Raw genomic sequence first — 11,957 nt, forward strand, 5'->3', positions numbered from 1 at the left:
CTTTTATGACTCGTGGACTTCAACTCCCAGAATTCCTAAGCCAGCCATGCTGGCTCAGGAATCCTGGGAGTTGAAGTCCACGAGTCATAACAGAGCCAAGGTTGCCTACCCCTGTTCTAGTCCAACCCCCTGTTCAAGCAGGAGACCCTATACAAATGCCTTCAGTTCCACTCTCACCCAATATGGTCAGTGGCAATTGCCCTATACCAGGGGTAGGCAACCTTGGCTCTTTTATGACCCGTGGACTTCAACTCCCAGAATTCCTGAGCCAGACAAGTTGAAGTCCATGAGTCATAAAAGAGCCAAGGTTGCCTACTCCTGCCCTATACCGTCATAATAGCTTGTGATATTTTGAGCTTACCAACCTGTTACCAGGGAAATGACAGCTTTTACCATAACCAAAGACCCAAGGCATGTAATGAGAATGAGTTACACCAGGGGTCTTCAAACTTGGCCCTTTTATGACTTGTGGACTTCAACTCCCAGAATTCCTCAGCCAGCGTGTCTGGCTGAGGAATTCTGGGAGTTGAAGTCCACAAGTCATAAAAGGGCCAAGTTTGAAGACCCCTAAGTTACACTATCTATTCATCACAGTTATTGCTCAATGAACAGAGTGACAAAGAGAGAATCTCAGTCCCTTGTACAAATCTGACTCATCCAATTAATTCACTAGTTGGGCATTGGACAAACCATTTTTAGCTTTTACCAACCCTTACCTGAAATAAAGGTATCAGAATAATGGTCTGACTTAAAGGACTTATTTTAAGCATTGTGGGGGATGCGCATGAAACACTTTCTCAGAATTACTTATGAATATTATGGATACAGGTGTCAAATATGTGGTCTAGTGGTTAAAGTATCAGGCTAGAAAATAGGAGAGTGGGAATTCTAGTCCTGCCTGAGGCATGAAAGCTAGCTGGGCGACTTTAGGTCAGTCACTCTCTCTCAGCCCAACCCATCTCACACGGTTGTTGATGTGGGAAAAATAGGAGAAAGAGAATATTAGGTATCTTCCCCACCTTGAGTTACTTATAAAAATAATAAAGGCAAGGAAAAAAGATCTTTAAAAAAACAGAGAGAAAGGCAAAAAGTTTAGTTTGCCAAAGATACTTCTAGTAGAAGCCCACATTTTATAGACTTGACTCTTAATTATTTTCAATTCATAGTCCCGTTGTTGAATAAATGTTTTATTATTATCAATTGGGGAACAGTTCTATAAAGTGGAATATTGTTGCTCCGATTCCATTGATGCGGAATGCAGATTAAAATTACCCTGTTGCCAAAAACTGCATTGTGATGTCGCTATCTGAAATCAGGATCTTTTTTTTACAAGTATCTAAGATCTGCTATAGACCAGTGAAAGCGCTTTAAGTTATTTTGCCACTGTGAGTTTGGCATCTTAATTAAGTAAATGGACAAAACACTAAATTACTATTTAACCTAGCAAAATAAAATGTCACTGGATAGTTGGAAGACCTATCAGGATATGACTGATGGGGACAAAAGCACGAGTAACAGAAGCAGCTTTTCAATTTGGAGAAAGGCAGAGTTCGGACCTATGAGTTTAGCTGGATTAGAAGCAGTTGGTGGAGTTACACTCAATTTTAGACCTGCATCCTGACTTGCTGGGTTTCTGTTTATTATTTTAAATACAGGAGCTGAACAGGATGCACAGGTAAGAATATAAATTAATCACCAATTACAATGGGTCATAGGCTTATTTGATAATACCATAGGTTTATTAGTGGATCCGTAATCAGTTAATAGTGGCTTCATATATTACATGCCTCACTGACAAGAATCTGTGCATCCACATATAACGACTCACTTTTCTAGTGTTTGTACTTCCATGCTAATGTCCAGAACTCACAGAAAGAAATCATGCCTTTATCCAAAAGCTAGCTCATCTTTCCACATGAAATTCCTCTTAGATAAGCTTGCTAAACGTCTTTGTAATACCAAAACTTATCCATTCTCTGCAGTTTTCAGGAATTCCATGAACCTTTAAAAGATTGCAGTAATTATGCAGCTTAAATATTTTTGAATGCTTCACTGGGACAGTTATCCCCCAGTACAGAAATCTGATCTCCTTTTTGCAAAGTTCCACGATGCTGTGCAGTTTTCAATCAGGTTGCAATTTCATTCCTAGGTGTAATTTTGCCACTTAAATAGGATTTGGAAGTATGCTTCTTGAACAGCAGGTTTTCATATGTATCCACAATCCCCCCTTTTTTAAAAAAAGCAAAGGGAATCCTAAAGTTTCTACTGGCAACTTCAATTTCAAAACAATACCTGTACTTGGATTTGAAAGACCACCATATAGAAGTGGGGCAAACATTTGCTCTAGTCCTAGAGATAGGGTTAGATCTGATGAGTTACTAGATGACAATAATTTTTTGATGGCAAGAAGATTTTGAAAATGAAACCAATTATCTTGATAGGAGTGGATTTTTCCCCACTGAAGATCTTCCAGCTGGAGAGGAACTTAGGATAAAGCTTTGGCTTTATTAAATTATTTTAGGAGCCTGATAATGGGGTCTTCAAAACCTTCTTCGATTGAACTAAACTATTAATTTACCCCCATGAATGTTTTTATTTGGTACGGTGGGGTTATATCAGAGTTTGTGTTCTCATAAGCAAGGTGGTGTGGAAGAATTGTGCTTTGCATAGAAGATAAGAAAAATCCTTAGAGTGTCTGTGCTGCTACATCATTCCATTATAGATTGCTCTGTCAGGTGCCTTCCCTTTTACCTCTACTTGAAAATTATGAATGACATTATTAATGCATCATTAACAACTTCTTCTTCATAGCATATTGACCTCTGTTCAAGAAAATACATTCTCAAAAATCCCATTGGGCAAGCCTTATGCTGGACCACAGAAGAAAGAACTTTGCTAAATTTGAGGCTGGACAAGTGGGACCAATGGCAGCAACTTTAGCCTTTGGCAGAAATAATGTTAAGGTAGCTTCTCCAGTGATGAAACACAATGGATTAATTGAAAGAAATGTGTTCCTGGTGAACACCATAGATGTGGTTTAGGATAGGCCATGGGTAGGCAACCTTGGCTCTTTTACAACTCGTGGACTTCAACTCCCAGAATTCATGAGTTGTCCTGAGCTGTGCTGACTCAGGAATTCTGGGAGTTGAAGTCCACAAGTCATAAAAGAGCCAAGGTTGCCTACCCCTGGGATAGGCTATGGCCTTACTCCAAAGGATGGGATTGGTTGCAGCCATCATGGCCAAAGGCTGTCATTAAAAGGTTCTGGCATCATTGGACTTTCTGAATAGCCATATCTCTCCAGAGCAGATTTTCAACCTTGTGCCTTCCAAATATACTTAGACTACAACTTCCAGACCTCAACCAATAATTCAAAATATCCAGAGGACAGGAGGTTGGAAAAGACTCCAGAAAGACCCTATGGCTGATTGTGGAGGAATTAGGAGATAGGATTTGCACCCTTACCCTCTGAAAATAACCCATAAGACTTACCCCTTCTGGAGATTTCCCCCTTATAGACGTGGGTGAAGCTGATGGCTCAAGAATCTCTTTTTCTGTCATACTGCACACACACAAAAAGAGAACACATGCAAAGATAAAATACAAACATAGAAGAAAAGTCGGTATTTTATCTGGTTGGATTGTGATGCTAGTTCAAAGTATATATCCAATATTTTTGATATACTGGCAATAGCAGTCTATAATTCCTCACCGTGAGGAAATGAATGCTTAAATGTCAAAATTACAGGCCTGTTTGAAAATGCACATTGGATTTAAACCTAACTCAGGTTTGTCCCCAGAATGCAATTCAGCATCAACGCCTAACCATAGACCTAAAAAAACACCTATAAAAATAGTTTTGAACACATAGAGAATAGCTTTCATTCCAATAATTATTGCCCTCTTTTAACTGATACAATAGAGACGATACAGAATTCATCAGACCAAAAGGGAATTTAATAAGACGTCAAATAATAAGACATCAAATCTATATAATCATGAGCATTTTGTTGCATCATTTTAAATGCAAACGGGAATGGGAAAACAAATTACCACTGCCTATGGACAATTACTGCCTTATTAATAACATTTTCCTTTTGACAGCAGAGCAAAATGCCACCCCAGCTCAGTTATATCAATTTTATTTTTCATTATTTCAAAAGCCTTATTCCCAATACCACTTTTGAAGCTGAATGCAGAGTTACTGGATCCACACATATTTAGCCTTCCAAATAACTTCTTCACTGCATCTATTATCTATTATCTTTAATAAAGCAGTCTGCCACAGTTCTGTCCAAAATAAATGCCTTGTCTCTTAATTTTATGGAGAAGTTCTAAAGTATGAGCAATATAGGCTTATGAATGGAGAGAAAATCTTACTCTATGTTGAGTAATCAATAAGGTATTCACAAACGATTAAGGGTCATTTCCCAACTAGTGATTCATAATATTATTTAGAGTCAGTCGACCATCAACATGCCAGAATAATAGCAGCAACAATAGGCTTTGTATCATTTCATTGATAGATGACCTATTAAGATGCTATAAGTCATTACTGGGTAAGAGAATTTCAGTTCTATTCCCTTTAGGATGAAGTGACATGATCATCTCTACTTGGCCCAGGAGTATTCACTCTGACTGGTTTTCTTGTCCCCAATAGGAAATGATGGGGTGAACTAGAGATCCATTACATGCAGAATATCTGTTCTCTCCATAAGCTCCAGTTCCTCCTCTTTCACTGGAGAAATTAAGCCATTTTTGGAAAGGAAATATGTAAAAAAAAAAGATTGAGATTGGTTGGAATATCTCTGGCAGCAAATATGACAGTATCTTGTTGAGCTTTAAGAAGTTTATGATGACATAAACTTTACTGCAACTATAGCCTACTTCATTTAATGCATGGAGGATTACCTTGAGATAGGAATATAAAGGCATCCATCTGGCTGCCTTTTTATGCATGACCAGCTGTTCCCCATATTAACTTATGGCTATGAGGTTGTGTTTTTTTTAAAGAGACTTAAGATCCTGTCGTGAAACCCAATAGTTGATACACAATTTAGCAGCTATCAATTGGGAACCATTTTCCATGAATAGAATGCAGAGGGAGGATGGCAACATTTGAAATGCTGGCCTCCCTGCCTGCTACGGTACCGAGGGAAGTCATGATATGAGAATGAACATTCTTTCCAGGCTCAGCTAGCAAATTAAGGAGAGAGAAAGCTAAATCTTTTTTTTTTTCCTTAATACACTAACCAAATGTAAACTACCGAATGCTCCAAAAGCTTTCCTTTAGCCTCCAGAGCTTCTATAAAATCTAGTACAAAATTTAAATTGCTAACGAGACAAAAGGGAAGCATTATTAAAAGCACGAGGAGTTAACCATTGCAATGGTATTTAGCTAACTATGGAAATTAAATCAAACTTACTTTCCATCTTTGTATGGCCAAACACTAGAACTTTTTGGAGTCTAATTTCTGCCCAGCTTGCCACTCAAAGGCCAAGATATCTCTTGGCATGCCCCAAAAGGTCATATTTCTCTGACAAACCTTTGTGTGCACAGTGTTGGAATGCTCCTCTTTAAAAGTCAATTGCAATTCTAAATCTTCAACCTAACTCTGTTACTTGCAGAAAACAGGATCCAAACCAATCTAGTAAGCAGAGATGGGCAGTAAAATATTTTTGAAATGAAAGACTAGTTTTCAGAGCTTATTGATTCTGATTTGTTGAGATAAGTGGTTTTACTCAAATGGAAAGGGGGGCAATTTATTCAAGCGGTATTTCTCAATTTGTTTTGCAAATTAGAGCAGCCCATTCAGGCTTTCAATCCTGCAAGCCCATTGTGAAAAGTCTGACTAATTCTGGCCAGGGTTTCCTCCCCCAGAAGAACAAAAACATGTCTTGCATGTATCTAGCAAGGAATGAAGAATTCAACTTTTTGATACTTTTAGAAAAACACGAAGGACCACAGCTTAGAACAGTGGCTCCCAACCTTTTCTATGCTCCGCACCCCTAGAACGCTTCTGATGTTTTCTCGCACCCTTTACAAAAGTTCAAAATAACGGCAACGAATTATGCATACTGTATACACTATAATTTTGAAAACCCAAGTTCTCTCACCCCCTGGAATATCGTCTCGCACCCCCAGTTGGGAACCCCTGGCTTAGAGCATTGCTGGAAAGATATCCGGCAGTCTTCTTTTCTATATCAAAGTGCTGGAAGCCAACAACATCCAGAAGCTCCACCTGATGAATTGTTTGGCTGGGAATTATGGAAAGTGCAGTCCCAACATATTTGGAATGTGCCAGGTTAGAGGGAAAAAAACTGTCCTAGGCACATAGTATTTTAAGGACATAGCAACTAAAAGTCTTCAGCTTAGCTCGAATCTGGAAAGGACGTCAGTCTTTTGCGGCAGGTCAGAACAAGGGACATTGCAAGGATTACAGGAATGCTGTACTTCATCGTTGTAGGGCATAATAATCACATTTGGAAAGCCTGCCATTTTCCCTCTGGCCCTTCTTATTCCAAACTAAACCAAGGTTGAAATTACTTTTAATTTCTCTTTCATGCTTTCCCTCGGGACAACTCAGTTGTCTTTTATTTTCCAAGGTTATCTCTCCATTCCCCTAAATGAAGTGAACTTTGCTCTTCCTTTTTCCAGCCCTCCCCTTTTGGAAATTCCTCAGGGCTGACATGTAAGGGAATTCTCTGCATTGGGATCCCCTGTTCGTGTCATAGGATTCCTAAAATTTTAGAACAATCCAAGAAGCCCTACAGGACAGGTTCGCCCTAGAAGCACACAAGCACCTCAATAGGATATATGAAGTCTAGTAGTAGTGACAGGAAAATCTCCTTGGCATACAATCTGTTTCTTTCCCACACTCACTTTTCACTGTGCACAAAGACACAGGAGGAAAAAAAAAGCACTGGGCACTAGCTGTGGGTAAATAGCACCAAGCTTAGGTTTTAGCTTAAAACCCATTAGAAATAAGTGGAAACCAACTATAAAATTGAATATATATGATTCAATCAAAGTAAATGCTATATTCAAATTAGACACAGTCCTTGTCAAAACTGATTGAAGCCTGGCTTGTAAAAAAATGACTGAAATTGGTACCGCTTTCAGGCTGAGTCAGTCTTTCGAAAATCCATCACCATCGATCCTCTTTGCAAATAGGATGTTTTGTTCCAACCAAGGAACAACCTCAGAGCTTTATTTTTTCCATTTTACTATATATCAGGAGAAAAGCAAATGCAATCATTTCCTTTCACGGGATTTAGAGCAAATATTAGTTCTGTGTTGTGCTATCATACAGTGTTTGCATTCCACTGCTAAGTACAGGATGGGAAAAAGCCAAATACTATTTAGAGAATTGGCTCTTTCTTCCCCCACCCCCCAGGAAGGATGTATTTTCAGCCAATCTCTCAGGTTGTACATAGACCCCCCTAATTACCACTTATCTAGGAACTTTGCCAGTTAGTACAGATTAGTTATCACTGATTAATTATTCAGAGATGCTACTGTAAGTTCAGCTGGTAAAATGGCAGACTATGGCATGGATGAAAAAGAGATGACAATTCAAGTTACACTTTGTGAATACACGCCTATTTTAAAAATCCATTCTAAAGAGCGTTTTCTAACTAACTGCAAAAATCATAACACAAAGGACACATTTCTGTTATAGATTTATGCTGGAAATAAGTGCCATGGCTCCTTTTGCTAAGAATCTTAGGAACTGTAGTTTGATTAGATTCCTGAGAAAGCATGCTAAAACACCCTTAAATCTATAATGAAATCTCCACAAAGGACTTCCAGGATGGAGTTTATGGGATCAAGTACGGCAGCCAAAATTCAAAGATAAAGCTCTTTTATTTCCCTGCCCTACTGCTCTTCCTAAAGGCAAATATGGAAAGGAGCAATTCATTATGATTAAAGAAAATCAAAGGAAATATCAATTCTTGAAAAGCAGTTGTATCTCATACCAGACCAGAAATAAGTTATTCTGCAGTTAGTGCCAGGTAAAAATCAGATTAGATACAGCACTGAAAGAGTAGAAGCTAACTGTTTCTTGTATATCAGCTAGGAATCTCTGTGTCTTGTTTCTAGGCAATTAGAGACACATTTATTTATTTATTTATTTATTTATTTATTTATTTATTTATTTATTTATTTATTTATTATTCCAATCTATTTTGATTACCCAGGAAAAAGGAAAGGGTAATTTGTACACACTCAAGAGGTTATCTACTCTTAGTATTCCTGTAGGCCATGATTGTCTGACCTTTTGGCTTGCCTGGGCTGCATTGAATAAAGAATTGTCTTGGGCCAAATATAGAATAGAGTTAAGTTATATAAATAACAAACTTCCTTTATTTTTTTAATAATTTTTTATTATCGTCTGGGGCCACATTACTAACTGTCCAGGGCCACATGCAGTCATGGGTCACAGGCTGAATTTAGGCCTTGTCACACATCCGACTTGAAATATTTGAATTAATACTAAGGGCAAAGACCACAGAATTCCCTTCCCCCCACCCCGCCCTCTGGAAATACATCTGGCCACCTAGTTTCCCACCATATCCCAAAGGGCTATTGCTTATCAGTACCGGGAGTGAGCCCCATTATCAAACAAGGAGGGGGAAAATGCCTTTTTTTTGCTTTCCTCTGATCCTCACATTATCACCTCAACTTTTATGACAAGGTTAGGGAATGGCCAATCCCAAGCCCAGCTCATGCCTGCCATCAGCCATGTTAGTGCAGCTTCTCAGTGGGAAAACACTGGGGCTTTCCAATGCATCTCTGTACCTCCAGAATTTCTGATTGCTCCCAAATGGACAGAAAGCCGTCTGCAATGGCCTTGGCAGCCCAGCCTTTCCCCAAATTCTTATGGCTTTTGTCATGTCTTGCTGAACATCCACTCAGACATTGCCATAAGTTCCAATCAAGGGCTGTACGGAGAATGAACCTGCCTGCAGCACTGACGGTCCAAATTCTGCTCAGAATTTAGCTTCTCCCCTTTCCATTCTGGACCCGTGGTGTCCCCCACAGTAAATCGTTGCTCACATTTCAAGCTAGGAAGCAGGCCCTTTTATCTTGCCTCCTGGAAGCTGCAAAGGGCCACAGATTGAAACCTCAACCCCGTTCCTTCTCAGAATGAGACTTGTTGAGCTGGTAACAGGTGCCAAAACCTATCTCTGCAGAATTGAAACATCTGGAAAAAACAGTCTGGCAAAAATGAAGTTTTAGGCCAGAAGCTCAAATTACAAGTTACGGTATACAAGGATCCCACAATATTCCCTGGTTTACAGGCGGTCATAAAATGCCTTGCTTCTGTTGTGATACCAGCCCCTCTCCAGATCCTCTAGAATTCAGCCATTTTTGACCTCCATAAATTGGACAGATACACATACAAATACACGTCTCAAATACAGAAAGCTTAAAGAAGGAGAAACAAGAAGCCACACTTTCACGGATGGCGCTTTATTCTCTAGCTCTGCAAGTCTCAGAATAAAAAAAGATTAACTTTGTATCTCTGGAAAAAAAGAATAACTTATAAAGAATGAAACTAGAAAGGGGAGGGGAGGGGGAAATACTTACTTTCTAAAAGAAAGGGGGTACTCCTGTTAGTGGTATCTTTCCCAAACGGTCCCAAACTCAGCTCTCTTCTCCCCAACAGATCGTTTACAGATCTGCCAAAGATAAATTCAATTTTCCTTTTGGGGCTCAAGATGCAAACGCTTCGGTTGTTCCCAGCCGCAGTGACAGGGCAAGAAAGGAACGAACAGCTGCCCTCCATGGGCAGGGCTGACACAGAGAAATCTGAGCCTGAATTTGGATATGAGTTGCGGGCCAAAAACAGGGCCAAAGGAGGCAGTAGCCGATCAGATCCGCCCAGCCCTTGGAAGACCTGGAAGGGCTGAGATTTGCCCCCAAACGGCCCGGAGATGGGTTGCGTTGCCCAAGAGGAGAAACAAATTCTGACTGTTTAGTGCTGCAAAAGTTTGCACCCATCAGGATGTCTCCAGTTGAGACTTCTCATCGGTGTAGGTTGCTTGCTGAAAGTTAGATAAAACATGGGCTTGATTTTTCATCTCCCCCTCTCTGGACTGCAGAATTTCTCATACAAGCACCTAGCAGCAACATTATAACGTTATAAAATCCACCCCACTTCTCACCCCCCCACTTCCCATATCTTCTGAACTGCCCGTTTCCAAACTGGAAATAAAACCTCTTTCTTTTTTTCTTTTAGCCAAGTTGCCTCTTTAGATGTTGGATCCAAGGTGTGACAGCAGAAATCCCAGCTTCTCTTGAAAAGCAATACGATTTGGTTAGCCAATGCAGTTTCATGGATAAGTGATCGACTGGCCAAGAGGAGAGCTGGGTTCTAGTCCACCCTTGGCCACCAAAGCTCACTGGATGATTTTTGGCCAGTTATTCAGCCTTCACCTACCTCCAAGGATGCTTGTTGCGAGGGAAATGGAAATGGAAGGAAGTAGTACTTCCATTGTTTATCCAGTGGATAAGCAATAAATAAATAAATAAAAGTACAGTCAAGCTCCTTTACAGGGTTGTTGTTAAAAGAGAAAGTACTAAATACACTCCTTCAAGCTGAATAAAAGGTAGAATATAAATCGAAATCAATAAATAAAAAAGACCAGAGGACTGAGATACAATTTTTCTCCAACAAGCTTGGCCTATTGTACATGCCTGACATTTCAAGTTGTGTTCAAATCTCAGAAAATGAATGGTGTCCATAAGAAGCCTATAGCAGAAAAAGTAGTTATTCACTTCAGAGATGGACTAGCAGTCGTTGCAGCTGAAATCAAATAAATCTGGAAAGTCCTAGCTTTCGCAAGGCTGGCCTCTCAGTGGGTTCATTAATGTAACACATCAAGACTAAAGCTTATTGTTTTGTAAAGTACCACACAGATTGCTATTTACAGCACAAATGGGAGATTTAATACAATAATGGGGCAATGCTGCAAACAGTTAGCCACTTTTTTTTGCCATTTGGACGAGGGCTAATTCTCCTTTGCCAATTCCAGGATTCACACTAGTTTCAGGGAATTTCCAAACTCATAATGGTAGGAAATAGTTGGCAGTGCCAGTGAATTTTTTTTCTTTTTCTGGTCACTAAAAAAACGGACCTAACAAGGAACAAAACCTTGTTTCCCCAGCTAGAAGGTGGGGCTTAAGACTTCTTCCTGTTACTTTATTTGCATGCCACTCAGAGTCACTTTCGTGAAATCAGTGGCTATGTACCTTGTGTGAACAAACAAGCAACTATTTCTTGTTGGTACTGTTAATGTGGAGTGTTTTTCCACCCCTGCAATTAGTTGTGAGTCTCTTTCTGAAGGATCCTTGTTCTGATTTTGGCTGGATTAGTGACAGTCATAAAATACCAATAGGAATAGGTATTAGGAAAAATGAGAAGAATAGTAATACTACTATTAATGCTACCATGGTTAAATATCTTCAGGCATAGACAGTGCTGTGGGAATTATGTATTTAGCGGAGTGAAGGGATAGGGGAAAAAAACTGTGTCTAATTGTTTTGGCATGCAATGCTCTGTAGCAACATCCTGAGGGGAGAATTTAAAAGTTTATGTCCAGTATGTGAGGGGTCTGTAGGTATTTGCGCATCCCTCTGCAGTATACATGTCCTCAGTGGAAGGCAGGCTGGTTACAATTGTTTTTTTTTCTGCATAACTATCTATCCGTTGACATCTGTGCCTGTCCTGTTCGGTTGCTGTACCAAAGCAGACAGTTATAGAAGTACTAATGACAGACTCAACAATTCCTCTGCAAAACTGTATCAGCAGATCCTTGGGCAGTTTGAGTTTTCTGAGTTGACGCAGGAAGAACATTCTTTGTTATGCCTTTTTAATGACGATTCTAATGTTATTTATTTTATTTAAAATATGTATACAGCTGCCCATCTTCTAACTAACTCTGGACAA

General features: G+C 39.6%; 1 protein-coding gene across 3 annotated transcripts in view; it reads right to left on the reverse strand.

Annotated features, from left to right (window-relative positions):
• The window catches only part of STAC3 (SH3 and cysteine rich domain 3), a 31,413-nt gene extending 21,672 nt beyond the window's left edge, over positions 1–9,741 (reverse strand). For 2 of the 3 annotated variants that reach the window (XM_083355738.1, XM_083355741.1), the window contains exons 1-2: positions 9,596–9,741; positions 3,493–3,562 (exon numbers count right to left, since the gene is read on the reverse strand). In XM_083355738.1, coding sequence (XP_083211864.1) covers positions 3,493–3,561 — 69 coding nt within the window. In that variant the 5' untranslated portion in view covers position 3,562; positions 9,596–9,741. Of the gene's footprint in view, positions 1–3,492; positions 3,563–7,114; positions 7,226–9,595 lie in introns of those variants that run through there. The other variant, XM_083355739.1, reaches the window with a different exon arrangement.
• Between the last annotated feature and the right edge of the window lie 2,216 nt (positions 9,742–11,957).

Source organism: Vipera ursinii (genome assembly GCF_947247035.1).
Source record: "Vipera ursinii genome assembly, chromosome: 2".
In the NCBI taxonomy this organism is placed as follows: domain Eukaryota; kingdom Metazoa; phylum Chordata; class Lepidosauria; order Squamata; family Viperidae; genus Vipera; species Vipera ursinii.